The following is a 23,555-nucleotide window of genomic DNA, read 5'->3' as shown; positions in this document are numbered from 1 at the left end:
GTCAACCCCTCCCCTTGTTTCATGTCATCCTTTAATTTATTGAGATCTTTGAAAGTTTCCTGGACAACATGCTATCAGCTGTAGGTGACCTTTCTTGAGCTGAGGGTTTGGACCGGATAACAGCCTCTATTATTTTTTGAGCTATTTTACAATCTTCAACCTTGCATGATGAATGAAAAGTACTCGGAAAAATGATATCACTTTCAAGCTTCATGCATCAATATGCTTTTTTAATATCAAGGAGAAAGCACTGTAGCAATAGCATCTGAATCTGCTCCTACCCTTCCCTTAACGTTTAAAAGATGAGTGTGATTGACTCCATAAATATGGATAGCTTTAAAGACATAAGGAAAAAAATACTGTGAAAAATACAATTTGGGTAGGCTGAAATACCCCAAATTCTTTATAAGATTTTTAATGGAATGTTCTATCAGTATTCTTAAGTAATTCCCCCATAACATTAAAAAATACAGAGGCCTCCAAGATGCTCCATCATCTTTGTGTAGAAAATGGCAGCCAGGAAGAAATTTCCTGATTCAAAGGATGTTTTACAATTACAATGGTTTGAAAAATTTACTAATGAGTGAAGCTCACAGAAAATTTCTCTTTCATTATGGATGAAATATCTGCTTATTGGAATTGTTGTCTATAGATGATCAGCATTGTCTTTCATTGTTGCTTACAAAGAGGAATTTTATTCCTATTTGAAGAAGGAAACCCCTGAGTGTAAACTGTCCTGGGTAGTTTTACATCGATTTTACATTATCTGAAATATATACATACGTTTATATTAGATTTTTTAGGCTTTCATTACTTCTGCTTACATTAAAGTAAACAGCAGTGAAGAGACAGTGTTGAAGTCACACCCTCCTTTCTATTTGTAATCTTGATGTGATCTTTGATACATCCAAAAATGTGAGTTGTTGCACAAGTACCCATAATTATTAGAATTAATTAATTGCTGTCTGCCTTAAGCAGACGTGCCATTGTAGTTGAGCATGTAATGGTAATGAAAGAGACAAAATTACACTTCTGCCATTGTGAATCTAACCAATACTAAACAATACTGTGTTACCAAAGCAAATCTCTCTGATGAAATGTAAACCAAAAAATATATTGGCTTTCTAGTATAATAGTAAGTATTACATCTATTTATCTTCTTGATGTGGGTAAAATCTTTGAATAAATCAGATATATAGTGGTAAGGTTTTCATTACTTGTATTTGAAGCTTCTATTATACTGTTATACTGTGCTTTCATCCCAGTCACTACAGTTATGCATTGAGTTATGTGTAGAGATATTTGGTTTGCAGGCTGAACATATCAAGCTAGATTTGGAACCAATTAGGGCATTTTTACGTCTGGAAAAGTTTACTGTTAGTTTCAAAGGAAACTCAATAGGGAAAGGTGTCTTTACAGTTTCTACTTCATGTTTATTATAACCATATTTCTACTTGGACAAATTCATTTTCCCTTCATTTGTGCATGGATTAAATGAATTGGCGGCTTGTGTAAATGCAGGCAGAACAGGAAGAGAAAGCAATTCTATCTCGGAATGTTACACTGCAGCCCTTTTCACCTACCTTGAATCACAGTGAATGACGGGGTTTTTTTTGTTTCTTTCTGTGCAATTTGAAGTTTTATTTATAATGTAATAGTCTGCTGTGGTATAGCAGCAGAAAAATCAGGGTTAGGAGGTTGATACGGAAAAAAAGGTAGACAGAAGAATTAACTGGCATACTTACAGAAGGAGAAAAGCTGTGCTGCTCAGTTTCCCTGGATAAATGAGCCCACTTGAAAAGGCGTGAGTGCAATGATCCCATTTCTAGGGAAACTGTTCTTTGAATTATTGTTCAGAAAATAACTAGTCATTGAACTCCTGCTGGTTCAGGGCTTAAGCTTCTGTTTCTAGCCCTCGTTTCAGGTTTGAAAATCTGAGCTGTGAAGATTTTTTGGCTCATCAGATTCAGAAATTCAGAAGTGTTACTTATTTAAAACAGGTTGATGTAGTTGCACCAGATATTATGTAATCTACTCAAAAAGATCCCCCATCCTCATCCCCCCCCAGAACAGTAGTGAAAAAAGAAAAGGTTGTTTTACATCACTGTATTCTGATGCAGAACAGGTGACCTAGTTCTATACTTTCTAGATGGGAACACAAAGAGAAACACTACATTTATGTTCCTTGAGATGACCCTATGAATTTCTCTGTACTTATTATTTTTTGCTCTTGTGTATATGTGTGTGTGTATTTTCTATGCCCAGAAATGAGAGGTTCAGAGAAATAAAGCAATCTAATATAATTTTTAAATTTGACCGGAGTGCAAAATGCCCACCATAATCTGTATGATCATAAGATGTTTATAATAACATCTGAGCAATGTTCTGGTCAGAGCTCAGAAAGATTTTGTCTACACCTGTCTTTACATATACATCAGTGTTTATCTGAATTTTAGGCTTTGTTATACTTCTCCCCATACATATATCTATATATATATGGGGAATACTAGCGCAGTGACACATCATCAGTAGGGTAAAACTAACCTGTCTCATGATGGTCTCTCTCTCTCTCTCTCTATATATATATATGCTGTAATTTCCCTTTAAAGAAATTGCTGGGTCTTTTTAATTATTTATTTACTTATTTTGAGCTTTTTTGATTTTCATTTTTTTTTAGTAGGGGAGGAACTTAATTGTTGAATAATTGACTGTGGAGGATACATGACTAAATTTAACTACATACTAAATGCACTAAAATGTATAGTTAGATGTTCCCTTCCCCCTTCGCTGGCCTTTTCTACTTTGTCATAAAATGTATGATTGTAACCAAGTCAGCCCAGAATTCTCAGGCAGCATTGTTTTTCAGATTCATGACATCTGTTCAGTTGGTGTTTATGAAGCATTCTGAGATACTCATAAATGAGACTGTGCTGGTATGTGTTCGATGGCAAGATTCTAAGGAGCAGTATGTCTAAAATGATGCATGTTGGACCTTTTTGAATTTAATTGTATACAAACCTTCCTAAGTAAAATAGCCTATGAAAGGTAAAACATAAACATTAATATCCTTATATGTCTCTTATTGAAGAAGCAGGATTGATAAAGGCACAGTATGTTGCAGGCTTTATTTCACAGTTCTGCCAACATAAATCCAGTCTGAGCTAGAGCTCAGCTGCTGTTTGTGCCAGTCCTCCCCACTGCTGATGGAGCTTGATCAGCTTTCTTTGTTTTTCTGTGTCTTCTTAAAAGGAGGACTGTTTAATGACTGAGTTGCTGCTAAGGAATGAGCCATGTCCTTCAGGAGCCTTTCTTCACAGAGTGCTTTCTCCCAGCATTAAAACATTCTTTAGTGACACAGTATTAGGGTAAAGTAACGGGGAAAAACAAATGCGAAATAGAAGATGGATTGTGATGGATAGAAACACATAGAGAAAACTAGATGTTCTTACAATTGTGCTATTCTTTTTATCCCTGTAACACAGTTACTCCTCCTCCACCCCCCACACAACAGATTTGTAATGAAAGAATAGAATCTTGTGCAGGCTGCAACTCCCAGAGGTAAAACCCACAGTACTAGACTTCCATCTGTGTAGCCTATCTTATTTCAGAGAGATTTCATTTTGTTTTCCTTGGGTACATTAGTCTGAAATACCGTCACTGAAAGTTCATTAAAATTACTCTGTATTGGGCGTGTATTTTAATTTTGAAGTTTTGTAGTCATTTTCTTGGTGGTGGTTGTTACTATTTCCCTCAAGTTCTCTTCATCTCTTCTGCTGTCTGCTGGTGTTTGTGACGTGCTCTTACCTTCACACTCACCTTCATGACCAGAGGTGTTTCTCCTGATCAGTTCTCCACAGCAGTCTCTCCCCTCCTCTCACATCTCCATCACACAGTGCCTGAGCAGTGTCCTGTGACGTGTGGAACTGGAGTGGGAAAGGGGTTCAATGCTCTCTGGTTAAATAATACATATGTACAGAAATTAACAAGATTCCTTCATGGAAAAACTTACCTGTGATGTTTGTATTTACCAACCATAGCCCATGTTGAGTAATAAAAGCTATTATCTGCTTGGAGAAACCTGGATTTGAAATAAAGCTGTTAAAAAAAAAATAAATACAAAAACAAAAATCAGAGGAGAACAGTGCTGGATTTTGTTTCTCCTTTTCAACCAGCATGCAAACACGTTCAGAGTCAATATTTTGAATCAATATATATGCACTCAGCATTTCCTAAGGAGCACTTAGACCTACACAAGTAGCCTAAACCTAATGAGAGCTGAACATGTAGATCGTTTAATAATCTGTGAGGCTGCAGGGATAGGGTGCAGGGCTGGGCAGTGTGCTGGGAACTCTGCTCACTTGCTGCAAGGTGCAGCAATGGAGCGAGCTCAGCAGCACTGCTCCAAACACCAGAGACTCTCCAAGGCCCAGTTCCTTCTCTTCACTGGATTTTAAGACCATATAGCACAGTCCCTCTCCTTTGCTGGCTAAGAATACAGTAGAATTAGGTACATGAATTGCAGTCAGTATATCTAGGATCCATGCAGAATACTTTCGTAAAGCACAGCGATAGAGTGCTCAGAAAAGGTATATAGAAGTATTACCTTTTTTGTGTAATTGCTGTATGGTAGCTCTTTGACTTCTTCCCAGCAGTTTACCCTTAGGGAAGGTGTTTGTTTCAATAACAAGTGATCTGCCACTTTGTATTCTGAAGTCTGTTAATTTGCTCAGTTCTTTTCAGCATTTACACTTGGAAATTTTTGCTTGTTTTTACCAGAACCAACATATGTATGGATTAACCATATATATGTGCTATATGCATCCATTAATTGAGTAAATGGAAAGTAGAATGGATGTAGTATTTGCTAAGCAAGATGGCAGAAACTTAATACCAGTGTGCACCAAATCTGTATAAATTCCTGTATTTTATTCCTCCATTGTGGTCTTTGTGCTGGGAGACAGGGAGGAAAGAGGAGCTACATGCCAGGACTTAGACTGACAGCATACACTGACATACAGCTGAATGACAAGAGACTTGTGCCTGGTACCAGACAGCACTATCTTCCCTTTCACACTGTATACACACGTCTGACTTATTACTGTTCTCCTTCTCCCTCAGAAATCTCTGAATTCCTGGTAAATTCCAGAGGACTGGGAGAAAGCTGACCTTCCAGCAGGACTTAGAAAGGGTACATGGAATGACTTGTGGCCTGGGTCAGTTTAACATTAATCACTGGTGGAAGAATTTTGTTCTGAGGATATGGGGCATATCAAATAAAATACAATCATAATTCTAATGAGTACCCTGGAAAAGAATTTTTGCAAATTAATTTTTGTTTTATTGTTATTGTGATAACGTTCTTTTGACCTTACGCGTATATACAGAGTAATCTGCTTGCTATGAATTGAGGCTGCTGTGATGTATGTTACAGCTTAACTACTTTTTTCTAAGTGTGGATGAGAAAATTAAGTCATGAATTTTGCATAGACCCTGAGACAAGCGCAGAACACAACCATTTTGTTAACAAAGATTGCAGGATCATTTTGTCACCCTTTGTCACCTAATTCCTGCAACTACACCTAGAAAGGGTTTAATAAAAGGTAATAAACTAATTAGATTTGTAAAATTAGATTACCAGTCTGATAAGGCCTGAATGTATTAACACCATGGAGTTCTGTAGATTTTTCAATATATGTTAAGGAAAAAAAAAGTAGAAGACAAAGTGAAACAAAAAAGAAACTCTGATCAGCAAGGTTGATGGTGTGGTGACAGAACAACTTCCCTGTTTAAAAGTATGGTATCACCTTCATGGCTATGTTTTACACAGTTCTTCCATCCCAAGATTTGCATTTCTTTGGCCTTCTGAGCATTTTCCTCTTGGAGCTGGAAGTCTTTTGTGTACACGGTATGTTGAAGCCATTTTGGTGTCAAGTATTTTTTCTGAACACCTATAACTTTTATTGTAATTTTTCCCTGTCAGGTATTTTTGAAACTCTTACATAATACTTCATTAGCTTTTTTTTTTTTTGCAGAACAAAATATCCCGTCTGTCAGAAGCTGACTTACAATTCCGCTCTTCATCTATCTGCTGAACGCCTATTTTTACATATTGAATTTCCAGTTGTGTCTTAATTTAATACAACAATAGAAATGCAGTACATCTAATATGTGCCTTAATGACGTTTTAGAAACTTACGGGATAGGAGAAGAAGGAAAGAGTGGCAGTTTGTGTGGTCACAGGTTTGGGGCCTGAGTTCTACTGTGCCAGTAGAAGGAGGCTGATTAGGGTAAAGCATCAGACATTTCTCATCAGTTTTGTTCCTTAATCAATATGCAGGTGCCTCTTGTTCATATTGATTTTTTTTCTGCCTACTTAATGTACTTTCATTTTATGAGACCTGTACAGTCATTAAATCGAGCAGTTTGAATTATTTTCACTTGCTATGACATTGCTTTTAACAGACCCAGTTCATTTTTTGATATCTATACTGTTTATTGCCATTAAGATAAAAATAGTTCAGTTCACTGCAGATGAGCACCTTGGGGTTAAACAGTCTGACCTACTTGAGAAAGGCAGACTCATTGCCACCATTTCAAAATGTCAAGTGTTGTCCAGTCGTTTGTTTCTTGTTATACTTCATTTTTCATTTTTACTCCAAAAATGGAGGAAATATTAATTCACACCGGAATGATCAGATCACAAACAACGTGAAGAATACGGAACAATATGCTTAGAATAGACTTTTGATGTGCAGTAACCCATGTGCTGTTGAGTGACAGGATAATTCTGACTTCTTAGCTCGCAGCCTGTGCTGGAGGGGCTCACTAGAATCCAAACAGATGCCTCTTGTGAAGCCCAGCAGTGCACACTACAGCATTGTGTTGTTTCACTGCTGAGGTGCCTCAGTAGCTTAGATCTCATCTACAGTGGAAACATTCAGCTGCTTCAGCTCCTCCTGATAATTCTTTCTCCTCATACCTAGTCTGTACAAATGGACTTTTGCCAATGCAGGGTGTGTTAGTTCCTGGATGAAGTGTGATAAATTACACCAGCAAAGCAATTTTGCATACCTCGGCTTTTTGCTGGTATAAAAATGCTGTGGACTTCTGACTTCATTGCCAGGATTCTGTGTGCTATAAGTTTCTAATCTAGTGTTGGGTTTAATGTAACTCTTTTTTTAGGTTTTTTTTTTTTTTTTTTTTTTTTTAAAAATAAAGAAAAAAAGAACACAGAATCAACAGTTACATTTAGTAAGCAAGGCTAGTGAAAAATATTGGATGAGTCATACTGAATACTGTGAGTCTTCTGTCCCCCTTCTTTGTCCTCAAAACAATTTGATGGGGCTGGTTTAACAGATGGGCAGAAAACCTATCAGCGTGTGTTGGGAAACTGCTTCCAGATGAAGAACAGTTTTCTTAAGTTATTTGCACTCTTTTTTTCTTTGTTCAACACTGACTGAACTAGTCAAAACATTTTAAGCATATTAAGCAATAACATATTAAGCAAGTCTATAAAATATTTAAATGGAAACTGGAAGCTAAGAGTTCTTAGAAATATTTACATTAATATTTGACTCAGTATAAATCTCATGATAACTGCTTTTGAATCTTCTAGGAACCTTGTGCTGAAGATAAAATGTTGGGTTGTCACAGTTGGTGTGCTGTTGCGTACTGAAAATAGTTAGGATCATCTGGTGGATTTATTTCTGAATCCCAAATGAGCTGTGCTTTCACTTTGCTGTAGGTGCTCAGAAATGATTAAGCAATGAGACATAAGGTTTATGGTGATCCACCCAAGAGACGTTTTGTAGTTATTAAAGTGTTGGAACACCCTTTGTTTTTCATGGACTGTTTCAGTTCATTTCCTTGTACAGCAGCTGCACAGTGGTGCTGTGCTCGAATTGAGGTGGAGGTTTTAATGGTTCTTCCTTATTTGTTGTTCTGGTCATTGGTATTAAAAACCGAGAAGGTCTGCCCTCTGCTTGTACTTTGGGAAGACCCAGACTCTTAAAATTTATGTAAGGTTAACGGTCTGCATAATTTTGCTGAGCATGAGCAAGTTCTTGGCAGGAGGTGCCAAAAAGCTGTGGTAGATTTATATTGTGCTCTGTAGTCTCAGAATTAGTTCAAAGGACACTGATGATAACAGGTGACTAATAATGCAGCATGAAATAACTCTTATGTTGCAGATGAGTCAGGTGGTTATCAATTTCTAAACACATTTGCAAAGCAAAATCTGTCTGACAAGTGAAGTTTGGAAGTTTTTTAGATCTGCTGGAATCTTGCCATGTATAGTTAGACTTTGGGATCTTTTCCTATCCACGTTGAATGAAAAGGAGCGGGAGACTCCTATAATTTTTTATACCTTTAGTATACAGTAACTCTCCCTTGCAGTGCTCCATGTATGTTTTTCCTTACATTAGATAAATTGCTCTACTGCAGCTTTTTGGCTCTGCATGCAGTTCTTGCTGGTGAATTGTCTTCTCCTTCTTGAAACCTCACTAGAGCTGGGGTCACCTAAATGATCGCTTTCAGTAGAAGACAGTAAGAAAAGGGTAGTGGAAAAACAGCTCTCCTTATCAAGCTTATCCCTCACAAGTGATGGCTTTGTAGCTTCCTTTGTATTAGACAGAGACTTCTCACACTGTGCCCCTTCTTTTTTCAAGGAACTCCTTCTAAAAATCTGGCCCAGCTGCTGAATGTGCTCTGGGAAAAGGAAAAGTTCTACTACTTTTAGTAGATGATCAAGTTAGGAACTCCATGACTGCATTGCTAACTTCTGGCAATGCAATATTGCAAATCTTGCACTACTGGCAGTACATATGTATGTACAAATTATATGATTAGATGAAATTCATAAATAACCCATTCTATGAGTTTATGAAATTCATAGATGCTACTATCAAGATAATGAAAATTTGAACTTTTATTTTAAAGATGCCATTTAGCTCTCAAGACTTCTGAAACCATTGAACATGCAAATTAAGAGTGCTCAGGTAGTTCAGAAACAACAGAGTAAAATATCCGCACAAATATTTCTTTGAAACGTTAGAACCATGCCATGTTTTTTTTGAGGGCTATTTTTTAACTTCTGGCACTGCTCCTATTGATGTTTGTTCTCTGTCATTTTCCAGGGAAAGAAATGATGGTTGGGTGCCTCTTTCCTTCTCACAGCTTCCTCCTCCTCAGGGAGAGGCTGAGGGGTTAAGTCTCTGTTTGGAGAGTACAGGCAGAATGAAGAACATATACACAAACCTCAGACTCTCAAAATATGGGTCTTAAGAAACGTGAAGCTAGAAGTATTCTGAAATGTTCTGCTGTATCAGACCAAGGACTGGTTTGTTGTTGCTGTTGTTTGTTTGAACTTTTTTTTTCCTCCTCTTAGAAATGTTCTTCTGGTAGTTTGTGCATTTTACTAACTTAATTAACACGATTCTCTCACTGTTCCCAGACAGATGTCCCTCTCTTGGTTGCTGTGGGGTCTTTACACTCAATTTAACTGCTTTCCATCACACTGTATTTCTGAGATTGGAATTGTGTTTAGCTAATTTTACCCCATCAACAGGCTTCTGAGATAGAAAACTTCTTTCCTGTCATTCATAGTGGTGTATGAACACTGAGTGATGATCTCTATTGCCCTTCCCTCCTGCCTCTTTTATACAAGCCATTACTTAACTGTGGGTGTATACGAGAAGATGGAAGATGAGCACTGAGCATTCTCTGAATTAGTCAATGAAATTATTTTCCTATTTCCTGCTATCAGATACAAAATTTTATTATTGAAGCCCGATGCTCCTATGGAGTGCTCTGTCTTACCTAGAGTGCCTTTGAAGACCTGTCTGTTTTCCCTTACTCCAGCAATTTGCCTCCATCCGTAACACTGCTCACCAAAGTCAGACCAAGCATAATTAACTTTGTGGACGAAAATGAGCCTTCAGAGGAGTAAGATAAAACTTGCAATTGTTTCTTTCTGGGAAGGTTTGACATTTTGAAATGCAGTTTTCGTTTAATACCTGATGAAGCCCGACCTGTCGCAAGAGAGGAATTTGAAGAAGCTTGTGTTTTGGAATTGCATAGGCCTTATTTGTCTTTCTCCTCTATATTAGTGTGTAACATAATACAACATAATTGTAATACTTTTTCTTGAAATAGGAAGCAATAGCTGCTTCCAAACTGTTACTGAAATATCTTACAAAACAATGCATTCGATTTTGATTTGCCATTTGGCATGCAAACTTGATGCCAAATATAAACAGCCACTGCCTTGCAGAGGTTACAGGACTCGTTCTTAGTTCCTTAGCGCAAAACTAATGGAAACTGTTAAACCTGACATTTTAATAGTTGTGCTTGAGTCAGTTCTTGTAGGGCCTGCTCTGCCTTTCAGGTGCTGGGGAAGGGGAGGAAAAGCCTCAGGGCTGTCTGCAGCCCCCAGCCCAAGGGGCGAGCCTGCAGCCTGCCTGGAGGCACTGCTCTCCTGCCACGTTCCTGTGCCTCTGTCGGGCCTAATGAACCATTTTATTTACGAATATGATCTGTGTAATGTCTCCTTAAATGCAATCAGCTAACCCTGCCTTTTTAATTACTTACAGTGATTTTAATTGGATCAGAACACAGCAAGAAACATAAAGAAACAGCGTAATAGCGTTAGCTGAGCAAGGCCTCTGCTGAGAGCTGCCGCCAGGTTCCTCCTTTCCCAGCCTGGCTCCATCTGTGGTGGGTGGCTGTCAGCTGGCCCAGCACTGTGCCATGTTGGCCCTGATGGTGCAGAGTCTGCTGTGTGCAGCACGTGAGACACCACACACGTTTAAAGTGCCCAGCAACTGGAATTTGGCAGAATTTCAGGCTCTTGAGACTCAGAAAAAAAAACTTTTTAAACTCAGAATAGTAGACCAGTGTTGAGCTTTTGTGCGCCATGGTGTCTTGATGGTGCTTTTGGACTAGTGAGAGGCCCCTCTCACTTCTTTCAGTTTGCCACTCAGCTCTGCAGCCCCCACCACTGTGTGTTACAGGTGTCTTCAAAGACAGAATGCATGTTTTCCTCAGCTAAGAGCTGAGAGCACAGCTCATCCAGAAGCTTGTCCTCTGTGATCAGTTTGTTGACAGTCATTTTATTTGTCTCTCAAGACCATATGCTCGTTGTTTTTTCAGATAAGGCTACTTCTTCATTTCTAGTGTTTCAGTCATACGTGGTCATAAACTTATCAACACTATTAATACTGAAGGCCAGTGATAATCTTTGCTGAATTTTCTGCTGAAGGTGAATATTTACACATTTTTATTTTCTCTAGGTAGAACAGACATTCAGTTTATTGGAAAAGTGTAAATTGTAACTGTGCTGCAGTATAATAATTCCTGTACTTCAGGAATGAGAACCTACAAGCAAGTTCAGCAAATGTTGAGAAACTGTTTTTCCTCTGAAGTTTTTAATTCCATTTTTTTCCACCAGAAGGAAAAGGTGTTTGGTCCAAACATTGCCATTATAAGTGTTAGAGAAGAAGCTGTTTCTTTCCTGATCTTGAAATGATTCATAGCTGTCTGCAGTGAATTCTACAAATTATGTTTTCTGAGGCCTGAGAAGAATCTGTTGCCAGACCAAATATTATTTAGAATTAGAAGAACTGCAATAAAAATTATGATGGAATCATATGAGTACACAATGAGTCTGTATGTTTTGACAGTTTTGTTTAAAAGTATTAAATTGCAAACCATCTTTTGTCCTTGGAGTAGCACTTTTATTTTGTTCCAAACCATTTTTTGTGTCAATTATTAAATATAATTTGCTGATAAATAATCGTGCAATTCAATAAAAAAAATGAATGCATTTATTTAATAACAATTATTCATTAAACTAAATGTTTTCTGTTAACATGTTGTGCCTTTAAGAACTGGAAGGCTTACTTGCTTCTTTGAACTTTTTTATTATTATTATTATTATTATTATTATTATTATTATTATTATTATTATTATTATTATTTTTCTAACAAGTTCTTGTTATCATTTAATTCACTATTTTGAACTCTGCTACTTAGGATATTGATTTTTAGTTTTGAGTCTGTGTGGTGTTAGCGATAATAGAACTTAGATGTGTCATCAGAAACATGTATGAGAAGACTTGGCTTTTGATTATCCACTGCATTAAAATTAGGAAGGTACCTTTAGATTAAATCTTATGAAGGGGGAATTATCACAGATTATGTGATGTGATTCCTAATTTTATCAATGTAAGTTTTGTGGGGTTTTTTGTTTTCTGGTTTTTTTTTTTTTTTTAAGGAAAAAAAGTGCATCAATATACATTTAAGAACCCAGATTAACCTAGATTAGTGATAAATCATATTATACTTTTAGGTTATTGAAGATCTTATATGGGTGGCATAAACAGTATGATAGCACAGCGTGTTTAAAGGCAGTTACTGGGCACGCATTAGAGGGTTGTTTCTTCTAGTGTCATCTTTGAAGAAGAGCTGTGTGCAGGTGCATTGCTCAAATCCCCTTTCACTTGTGCTCCTACGTGGGGAATCATTGAGGCTTGTTATCTAGCAGGTTTAGGAGCAGTGATGGACAATGGAGAGCAGTTTATATGGGGTGGACTGGGGAGGTGTGTGGCACTTCCTTCATCTTCCTTGCATTCTATTGTCATTGCAGAGGCAGCTAACTAAATTCTAGGGACGAGAGTTGCTTTTACCAATTTGTACCTACAGAACATTTTTTAGCAGACTACAACAAATGTTGAGCGGAAAGAGAAAAAGATGAAAGCTTTAAATATTCATTTTAGAATTTAGCTACTTGAATTGTGTAAGATAGAAGGTCTTCATGCATCATGGGAGATAACTGCTGTCATTCTTTGAGTTGTGGTTAAATGCTTTATATTTCTATCAAAACATCAAAACGTAGGCACCTGTAGAGGCTAACTTCAAATACAGATATTCAGAATACAATCACTGTTGGGTTTGGCTTTCAAGCAACATCCTTTTCGTGCACATCCTTTTAGTACTGCTGCTGATTTTTGTTGTTGCTAGAAGAACTGGTGAGAGTTCTGGCTGACTGAGATGATTTCTGCCATAAGCTCATCTCTAAATTTTAATAAGGCTTTTCTGTAGGAGATGAGATATTGTATGATGTTTTAAAATTGTGCAGCGATATTCAAGTTGTCTACAGAAGCACTCTGGATAACACAAGGTTCACTTTGGTCTCTCACAGAGTATCTGAAGTACACAAAACCTGCGTGATTTATAGCATACACAACATCTGTTGACTCTAAAAATGATAAAATCAAGTAAATCTGCAGCTAATTGCAGGCGGTTATTGATGGTATGCCAAGAAAGAGGTGGGAGGAATTAAACAGGCATTTATTAAAGATAAAACTTATATATACTTTTAAGTACTGAGGGAGTTAACATGATTGGTTCTAAAGAAAATGCAGTTCTGCTTATGCAGATATATTTTCCTGAAGGTATAAGTACGAAAGGGGTGAATGGTGGGTGTTGAAAACAGGCAGAAGAGACCCACAAGGAGAGAAGAATATGAAAGAAGTATTTGCAGCTTACGTGTATATTAGTAAAGAGAAAAAATAGTTTCACCTCTTATCTTATCTGCAGGCCTAGATAAATAGCAAGGTTTTGGTGTCATTTGATTTTACTGTAGCACCGTAGCACTACTGATCTTAAAGTACCTCCTGGTATTTTCAAATATGTGTTAGAAGTGATCCATGTACGATCTGGCAGGTTTGGATACATGCTGTGGTGCAAAAACAACAATAAAAGTAAAAAGAAAGTGGCTTATAGCTCTCTGAATTGAACAAAAGAAGTGCAGCTAGAAATGGCCAGCTCTGTAAGGTAACTGTAGACTTGTATAGATTAAAATCTATAACTCTCCATATGTATATCTCTATCCTGATAAAAATGTATTTCAAAGTTAAGGCTTGAATTGTTAGCGTGGTGTATTAAAGCGCACAAATGAACAAACATCTCTTCTGCCCTCCTTCAAGGGCACTGATTCAGCACAGAGTTTGCCATCTCTGCTGTCTCAGCAACCAAAAGGATGTTGGAAAAAATAGTTATTTTTGACTGAGATTTTTGGAACACATCTTCCTTTATTTTTGTATTGTATGTATCTGCTGCAACACGCTGCAGCGGTGAGGAGAACAGAATCATTACATCTTTAAGTAATGCTGAATATTTAAAAGATTACTTGCCTATTAAATGATAAAATGAATGATATTAAAAATACTATTTAAAAGCTGTCTAAATCACTGGCATTTTCAAGTCAACATGTAAATTTAGGTCACCTCTTATATCCTTCTCCTCTCCACTATTTTGATTGCTTTCACGACTTCAGTTTTGGTGCTAACTGAGGTAAAGAAGAGAGAGTCAAAGTCATCTGCCTGCATTTAGCTGAGCCTGTATCTCTGTTCTGGAAAGAGTTCGTTCAGCCACTCCAGCAATGCAGTTCAAAGGGCATAATTCCTTTACATGGGTTCATGATACAGTTGCAGTGTATTTGCAGTGCAATTATCTCTTGTAGATATGAGAACACATTTCATCCTGTTTCACTTTTATATACTGCTGTGATGCTCCATTTTAGGGAAGATTGCTTGCTGGAGAGCTGTTGGGATTTCAAGAAAGACTTTCCCGACCATAAAGATCCTGAAAATTTGAACAGAAATGCTGTTTGTATTGATAATGCACAAGCAGTGCAAAACTACTGTCGTATATGGAAGTAAGGGGAAAAGTGCAAGGTGGAAAGGAAACGATGACACTGAATTGCAGACTAATAGTTGTATCTTTTAACAGCTCAGTTCACATTCCAGCATTTTTCCTCTGTCTTATTTTTGAGCATGATATCATTCTTGTCTCTTTCAACCCTTATGTTCATTTCTTCAGTGGTCCCCAACTTGTTCTTATCTCCTATGTTCTATATTATACCTATCTGTCCCCCTTTCTTTTTCCCATATGCTACACACATTGCTTTGCATCTGTGATGGTACGAAGTGCGTTCAAAACAGAAATAGGACAACTAGGTTTTTACTGGCAACATGCTTTATTTTTGCTTAGCTCCAAAAAAAGCCCAAGAGGAATATTGACTTGTTGAGGTATTACTGCTTTGTTGCTGCAATAAATCTGATTTTGAAAGTCCACGTACATATGAAGGACAGCACAGTGCTAAATTAAACTCCAGTAAATTTGTTACAGAGAAATGTTTTTCTCTCTGTTTATTTTTAATGAAGAGCAATCACTTAATTATCAGACTAAAATGTGGACTTTCTAAGTAATATGTATATATAATGAGATTTGTTTTTATGATTATAACATCGTGCTGTGAATGCTGTTACAGAGCTGTTGTACTTGTAACTCATAGGTACTTGTGTAAGACTTTTTAATGTTTTCTGATTTATAGGCTAGAATCTCAGCTAGAATATATAGCATGGAGCCAATTGCAACCCTAATCTCCATCGTCTAACTACTGATGGTGAAAGGCATCAGTGATGCAGATATTTTATCACAGAGGATTTAGTAAATGATAGTATCATCCCCAGCACTGAGCAGCCACCGGGTGGGTGTGAGTGGCCTTTGAGGCAGCCTTTGAGACGAGGTTTCTGGGCAACTAAGGAAAAGTAAGTGAGCATAACAGAACAGCAGTAGCAGTGGTTCACTAAGATTGTGGGTCTGAGTGCAGCACAGGGAAAAAAGACAGGGGAGGATCTTGTGGTGGGAAACCTTAAAGGAGTTCAAGAAATTTCACTTTAGGTCTAAGTGGATGTGGGAGTAGTGCGGTATAACTAGTGATTAGACCTAAGTAATGTTTGTCTTGGTATGCTAAGCTATTTTCTGAATCATGGCATTTTCACAGGGATGTCTCCAAAATATGGTGCTCATTGTTAAGTCAGGGATGAGGATAAAAATAGATATCAAACTCATTTCCATCAATTCCAGATCTTGCCTGACATCTGATTTCCAGCCCAGAGAGTAGGAATTAACTCTTCCATCAAGACAGTTTAAATGCAGCTTTAATATAATGTTAAAAATGAATAGTCAGGTTTCTTCACTACTTCTCCCATCCTCTTATCAACTTTGGGTGTATTTCTTGAGTTTTATGAGTGCAGTCTGCAGAGACAAAGCAAGTTTCTTCTGTTGGTAGAGGATGGCCACAGTGATACTTAAAGCATTGCTTAATATTTTCACAGAATCACAGAATGGCCTGGGTTGGAAGGGACCTCAAGGACCATGAATCTCCAACCCCCCCACCACAGGCAGGGCCACCAACCTCCACATTTAATACTAGACCAGGCTGCCCAGGGCCCCATCCAACCTGGCCTTGAACACCTCCAGGGATGGAGCATCCACAACCTCTCTGGGCAGCCTGCACACATACTTCAAAAATCAGCAATGATCATTTTGAGGAAACAGAAATCTAAGTGCAAAATGACACCTATTCCTTCCTCCTCCCATCTTCTGTTCATGACAAATGTGTTTTAACATGGTAGAAGAAGTTGCATTCTTTTTTATCCAGGTGATCATTTGTTTTGGAGTGTTGAACTCAATTTTCTTCTGAAGTTCTCTGGTAAAATAACGCACTGTAGATGACAGATCTCTTTTACAGCATGAGGTTGAATTCCCATGTTTGAATGAGTGGTTCAGGTTTATTCTTTTTTTGAATCATTTACTTTCACCAGTTCGATTCTGTTACTATTGACCTGATTTCTTTAGAACTTAAACGTTCTTGGCATGTGATTGATATGAAAGGCTGAGAAGTAGTTTTGCTTTGCTTTTAGTTTTCATGTCTCCTTTCCCTAAGGGCATCTGTGAGAAACTGTACCTGGTTGTCTAATATTTTATTTTCTTTTCTGGACTTAGACAGCATGAGTGTGTTAACGCACTGACCGGGAAGGCAAACAGAAGCACAGTAAGACTGGCACTGTTCTGCTTCTGGCTCCAGCAGGACAGTTTTGCCTCCTTAATGTTGCTCAGACAGCTGAAATGCTAAACCTTATGTATTATGCATATGAGTAGTTAATTTTTAAGATGGAAGAAATTGGTTAAATAAAGATCAGCTTTCATGGCAACTTAATGGCATTTTAGTGGTAGAGAGATATTTTATTCTCAGTTCTTTCTCAGAGGAAAGGAGAATTTTGCAGGAATCTGGATGTGTAGGAAAATGAAGGAAGGATAGCAGGAAATTTGTATGTAGCCGGCATTAACATTTTCGTCCTCCTCAGTAATGAATTCATAATCCCTTCATAAAAGTTTCAAAATCAGTCTTTTTAAGATTGATCAGTTTCTAAAGCATATCTAAAGTATAGCTCATATTGTATGCAGCACAGCATAGAGCAGCATTCTTATTTTGAACACCTCACAGGGCACCATAATTTACGCAATTTTTATAGGAATAAACAACTTTTTTTTCAGAAGAGCTCACACTCTCAGTGATATAAAATGACTGTAAGATATTGTTTCATATTAATTGTAGTGGAATCTATCTCCCTTGATTTAAAGACTTAATATAAGCCTTGCTTCAGCAAGTGCTTAGGAGCCTGCTGCAGGGTTTGGGGCAGGCAGTTCAGCCTAAGCAGAGAATTAGTCTGCTTAAAGCAGAGCACAGAGAGAGGATCTTTTCTGGGGCACGAGCTTCCATTTTTGAAGACTTACAAATGTGGCTGCTCTTGCCTTTCCCCACCTGCTCTATGAATCAATTGCACAGAAAATGTAAGCACCTGCAGAAAGCAGGCTGATGTTCATGAGGTTAGGTTATCCACCTATTCCACTTAGGGAATAAAGATGGAATATAGGTAATAATAGGTAATAGTCTCGTGCGGGTTGGAAGGGACCTTAGAGATCATCGAGTCCAACCCCTGGGATTCGAGCCCCTGTGTAGCAGAGCGGCACTTCTACCACTTGCGCCTCAGGGGGGATTCAAACCCAGGCCCTCTGGTGTTGCAACGCGGCATTCCTACCACTGCGCCACTGGGGTACAATATAATATATTGTGTGTATATATATATATATACATACATATATATATATATATATATATATATATATATATATATATTAGATCTATTTAACCAGTAGTGAGCATTGGGTTTCTACCAGGGTATCAGGCTCTTAAGCTCAATTCTAGGACATTTCTTTAGTTTTATATTACCTGCATTATTAAAAACAAATGAACTTAGTCAGGCCTAACAGCTTCCCAAGCTGGGGGTTTGGATATAACTGGGGCAAATATGATGGCATCCTTCTGTTTTGCTAGCAAGTGCAATAGCTAACATTGCAGTGAAGACCGTGGAAGTTTCCATGATTTGTGGCCCATTCGAATCAGTAAATTACTTTGAGGTACTTTAGAAGGAGATGGGAAAAAAAATTCAAATTGATCCTCAGCAGTTCTAACAAGTCCATCATCTAATTGTGTTTGTTTTGAGCTTGTATCCAGGCACTGCTGGAGGAATAAAGACTAAACTTGTAACAACTCCTTTCAAGAATGGAATTTTGTTATTCATGAATATTTCTTCCTCATAGGAAAGATTTTACGTGCTTTTACAGTATCTGTCCATTTCCTGCTAATTCTCTCTAATGCAGATATATACTGTAAATAGTGATTTAGGTTCAGCTTTGTGCACATCTTCTACCAATTTACATTCCACCAAGAGGGGAGGTTGTAACCTGTCCTCTCATCTTTGCCAGCAGTGGCTCTTTTGTGCCTACGTTGTGCATCAGATGAGAGAGTAGATGTTTCCTTGTGATTTTTCTTCATTTTCAAAAATGAACAGCCTAAGGACACAGATGTTACAGGTGTCACCAATTTTTCCCTCAACTAAGAATGCAAAAGTAAAGTAAAGCAGTTCATTCAGTCTCCATATATTTATTGACGAGGCAAACAGAAGCAATAGAGAATTTCAAGAATACTTTAATTTCTTTTAATTACCCCCCAGTAGCCTCGTCTTAATTTATCATTGGCTGCTTCCTGTGTACTCATTGGGTAGGTTGTTCATAGGGAAGACACTTCAGCTCTTCTAATCTGCTTCTAGAACTTTACTGTAACTTTGCTTTTTGTTCTTAGTGTTGCTGATGGAGCATCTCAAAGCACAGAAGGATTTCTCTTTTGGCTCAAGTATCCTCTTGATTGACTGGGTTTAATCACATTGGTTTGTTACTGTCCTGGTTTCCTATCAGTAGACTTCCGTTGATTCTCTGGTGTTCCTCAAGAGCTCACAATCATCAGTTTAAATAACAAGCATAATGCTGTTTCTGAGAACCTGATAGTGATGCTATCTTCATCATCATCCTGTTTTTCAAATGTTTGAATATTTACTAAGAAAATTAATTCAGATTTTTTAAATATTCATCACAGATTTTCACAGAGAAGTTTGAGGTCAGAAAAGGAAATCGCATCATAGAAAGGTTCTAAGTTGTTGAGCCAGAAAAACTCAACTCTTTTGCTCAGAGTATTTTTTTCTACCTACTGTACTGTGCATATCAGATCTATCTCTGTTAAACTCCTCTTATATAAGTATTCGGGAAATGGTGGTTTAAAAAACATAGCTGTAAGCAACAGTGGATTAGAAAACTGTTCAGGTTTAATAAATCAAGAAAATTTGGAATTATAATGACAAAAATCTTTTTTCTTTAAGAAATATCAGAAACTAACCCTTTCTTTGGCTGAGGTGTATTAAATGTCACTGATTCCTAGGGCTCAGTGCATTTTGCTTTGACATATAATATTTTTTGTTCAAGAAGATGATTCAGCAGGCAGTCTGTATTTTAAGTCCTTAAAAAGTCATTTCCAGCTGTGATTTCCAAGCTTAATAAGGTGTGATAGTTCAAAAGAAAGCAATACCACAGATAGCAGAGGAATGGGAGGTGAAGGAATGGCAACATTTCCCTTCTCTAGTTTCGTCCCTTGCTTCAGTACATGGAAGTGACTGGAGCAACGTGCTTTAGCTCATACCGGTGTGAGGGCAGTTTCCACCACGGCTGCAGCCCTGCAGTGTAGTGGTACAGTGTATTTGGCTCCTAACTCATTTTAGGTGTGAGTGTTTATATAGTTGTAAGTAGTAAACTTATACAGAAGTGTAGATTTGTTCTGTCTGTGTTGCAGCTTCTTTTCTTACACAGGAAGGTTAGGAAAGCACTTGCAGATGTTTCTACTGCAGACATGCTGTCTACATGAAAGCTGGTCATCGTTTGAGAATAGTATAATATGATTGCTGGGGCTTCTCTACTGGTTAGAGCAGTAGCTAACAGCACCCAGGGCAGGCTGCCTAGCCACTGAACCCACAGAAAGGTTCTCTGTTATGAAGACCCACAGAAATGCGTTGCCTCCAAAGTATTCTGTTAGGATCGCAGGGAATGTGAAGCGAAGCTGCAGGTTTTGGCAGTTGAGCAGGGGGTGGCTGCCAGTCTGAGGCACAGATGGAGCATTTGGAGAAGCCAAAGCAGCATGGGCTTTCTGTTCCTTTCATGGAACCATCAGACTGATTTGATTTTTAGCACCTGAAATGGCCTAATTTAGATTTAGATATAAAAAACAGTAGGGAAAAACAGTCTCTCTTATTTCTTTCGTAACTTTTTTTCTTTAGCTGTAGGAAATCAGGCCCATGTTTTATTTTGTTTAAACAGCCTGTGGGTGTGGAGGGGGATTTTATCATATAAGTGAAATCCACAGCAAATTTTTTATTTACTAGGTGAGTGAGTGAGTCTTTGATGATATCTGCACCTTTTGTAGTGACGTTGCCAAAAATCTGTTTGGCAGTGGCTATTTCTTTGCACTTTTTTTTCAATCTTAGTATGTCAGCTGACAAATAGAGGTCAAAAAAAAAATAGCGTTCATGTTCAAGACACCTGTTGGTTGGTAACTTAAGGTACTGAGTGTGCAGTATTAGTTTTAAGAGGTTCATATGCAAGACCACATTTGGATATGCTGCTTGGTCACAGCAAGAAATTGCTCTTCTCAGGATAAGTTACTCCTATGTGTGTAAGAGGGACTGCCATAGCCCCTAGCAAAAACAGCTTTGTAAACATGTGTTTGTGTCAGGCTTCATTAACAGCCTGTGCAACATGAATGTACTTCCCTGCTGCTCACCTGTCCTGTGACTCTTCTGATCAATTTTTAAATGGGTGCATGCAGACAAAAGCATTTGCAGGTCTATTCTTAGTAGACTGAAGTCTATTTGACACACAGTACTGTTAAGAAAGTTGATCTCTTTTATTCCTTACTCAGTTTAATGCAGAACTTCTGGAATCTTTTTATTTCAGTTTCCTATGCTGAGTTTTTCATGTGCAAGTGAAGGGATGCTCTTCTCTGTGTAGCTGTGTAGTGATCCACTTGGAATTTTGTGTTCAGTTATGAACATATGGTTGCAAAAATGAGTGTGATGCTTAGATCACTTTATTGTGAATAAACAAAAATAACTGGTTACTAAAGTGAAAGGTTATTTAAGGTTTAAAAGTTCAGTTAGCTTAGTAGGGATTTAAGTCTGTGACTTTATAGGCTTACTGCAAGGACATAAAGGAAGATGACTATTAAGAAGTCATTTTAATAAATGGAAAAGGTGAAGCATTGTTTTACGAAGGAAGTGTCTGGCACCAAGTGAAGTGTCTCGGCCATTACTTTGCTTTATTCATTCTTTCTAAGGAGTGGAACAAGGAGCGCTGATAAATGATGGAAAGTGGCTTAGCTGTCACCTCCACCAGTTCCCTCAGCACTCTCAAGTGAATCTCATCTGGCCCAATGGACTTGTGGCAGTCCAGTTGGAGCAGTACGTCTCTGACTGTTTCCTCCTAAATCATCAGGGGTTTTGTCTGCTCCCCAGCCGAGACAACCTGGTCAGAGAGTGGAGTACCCTGAGGATAACTGGTCTGATCTTTAAAGACGTAAAGAAGGCATTTAGAACCTCTACCTTTTCTGTATCCTCAGTGGTTACAATCCCAGCCTCATCCAGTGAAGAGTGGAGACTCTCCTTAGTCCACCTCTTACTGTTGATGTGTTTGTAAAAGATATTCTTGTTCCCTTTTACCCTAGCTACCAGGTTGACTTCAGGCTGGGCTTTTACCTTTCTGATTTTTTCTCTGCACATCTTAACAGCTCCTCTGTAGTCTTTCTGAGCTGCCTGTCCCTTCTTCCACAGGTGGTAGATTCTCTTTTTCTCCCGGAGCTTCAAAAACAGCTCCCTATCATCCATGCTAGTCTTTTTCCTGCTGGCTCATTTTGCAGCTCAGGGGGACAGCCTGCTCCTGCACCTTTAAGACTTCCTTCTTGAATATGACCAGCTGTCTTGGACCCCTTTACTCTCTAAGACTGAACCTCAGGGTACTTCCCCTACTAGTCTTCTGGACCAAAGTCCACCCTCTGGAAGTCCAAGGTAGCAGTTTTGCTGCTCCCATCCTGGCTCCCCCAAGAATCACAAACTCTGCCATTTCATGGTCACAAATAGTTTTGTCTTGTAGATCAGCAGTAGTGTGAAGGTCCTGTTTTGACAACTGAATTAGGTTGAGTCAAACCTAAAAAGATTTGGAACCCATAAAAACAAAAAGGGGAGAAAAGAAACAGTGTTTTCTAACTTTGAAGTTTTACTGAAGTCCCTCCTAGACTGCTTCTATAGTTCCCTGTGGATCTCAGCTAGAGCACCCAGAGCTGTTCAGCATGTCTATTTTATAAATTTAATGCCTGATTCTCACCTAATTTCTGTTGTCATTTGGATGAAGATAGATCCTGTTCTTGGAGAAGCCTAAAGAAACTACACTCAGGTTATGCTTCTCCTATTCCAGGAACACACATTTCAGAGCAGTGTCTATAGTTGGTTTGGTTTACAATAGATTTAAATGGAATTGTATAACATTTGAATGATTTGAGTTCTAGCCCGATCAAAGCTGTAGGTCTTCATTAGCCTGCAGGAGGCTGAGTGAACAGTTCTTGCACTGCAAGAGATTACCACAGACAGATGGAAGACATCTGAGAAAAGATGTCCTCTGGCCCTTCTTTCAGGAATGGGTCATTAGTTATGTTAGGGCAGCTCAGGAGTGCAAGACCAGACAGGGAGCCAACAGCAGAGAACTCGTAGCCTAGAGGTGAGGTATCTCCAGGGGTCTGAGAAACTGATTTTTACTCCCTAGGATATGTTTTATATCTTAACTGAGATGTATTAAATATGCATATTTTTGAATAATAGTCTTTTGATTTTCAATTTTTTTTCTTGAACAATTCATTCCTGTGGCATACTCCGTTGTCAGGTGTTTTATGCAAAAATGTTCTTTGGAACTAACTATAATTTCAAAACGTTTCAATGTATTTTAAATGTTCCATTATTGTATGTCATGCTTATCAATATTTTGTTGCTTTTATAGATTACCTTTCTCAAGGGATAGATCTGTCTGGAATAGAAGTAATTGAAAATGACCTGCTTTTTATTGCAAGAGCTCGGCTGGAGGTGGAAAATCAGGCTAAAAGGTTACTTGAGCAAGGTGTGGAGACTCAGGTAAAACACACGTGTTTTTTTACTTCCTTTCAAAAGTGAAGTTTAAAGGGTGCTGTGAGACTGATTTCCTTTGTTTGGTCCTGCATTTTC

At 38.1% G+C, this 23,555-nt stretch overlaps 1 protein-coding gene across 1 annotated transcript in view; it reads left to right on the top strand.

The window, feature by feature from the left end:
• The window catches only part of COG5 (component of oligomeric golgi complex 5), a 172,503-nt gene that overhangs the window by 49,784 nt on the left and 99,164 nt on the right, over nucleotides 1–23,555 (top strand). Inside the window, exon 7 of the mRNA XM_015850827.3 lies at nucleotides 23,335–23,465. Coding sequence (XP_015706313.2) covers nucleotides 23,335–23,465 — 131 coding nt within the window. The remainder of the gene's footprint in view (nucleotides 1–23,334; nucleotides 23,466–23,555) is intronic.

The sequence above is a fragment of the Coturnix japonica genome, chromosome 1 (genome assembly GCF_054131305.1).
Source record: "Coturnix japonica strain WE chromosome 1, WE-NBRP24, whole genome shotgun sequence".
Lineage (NCBI taxonomy): Eukaryota > Metazoa > Chordata > Aves > Galliformes > Phasianidae > Coturnix > Coturnix japonica.
This window is presented reverse-complemented; position numbering and strand designations above follow the sequence as displayed.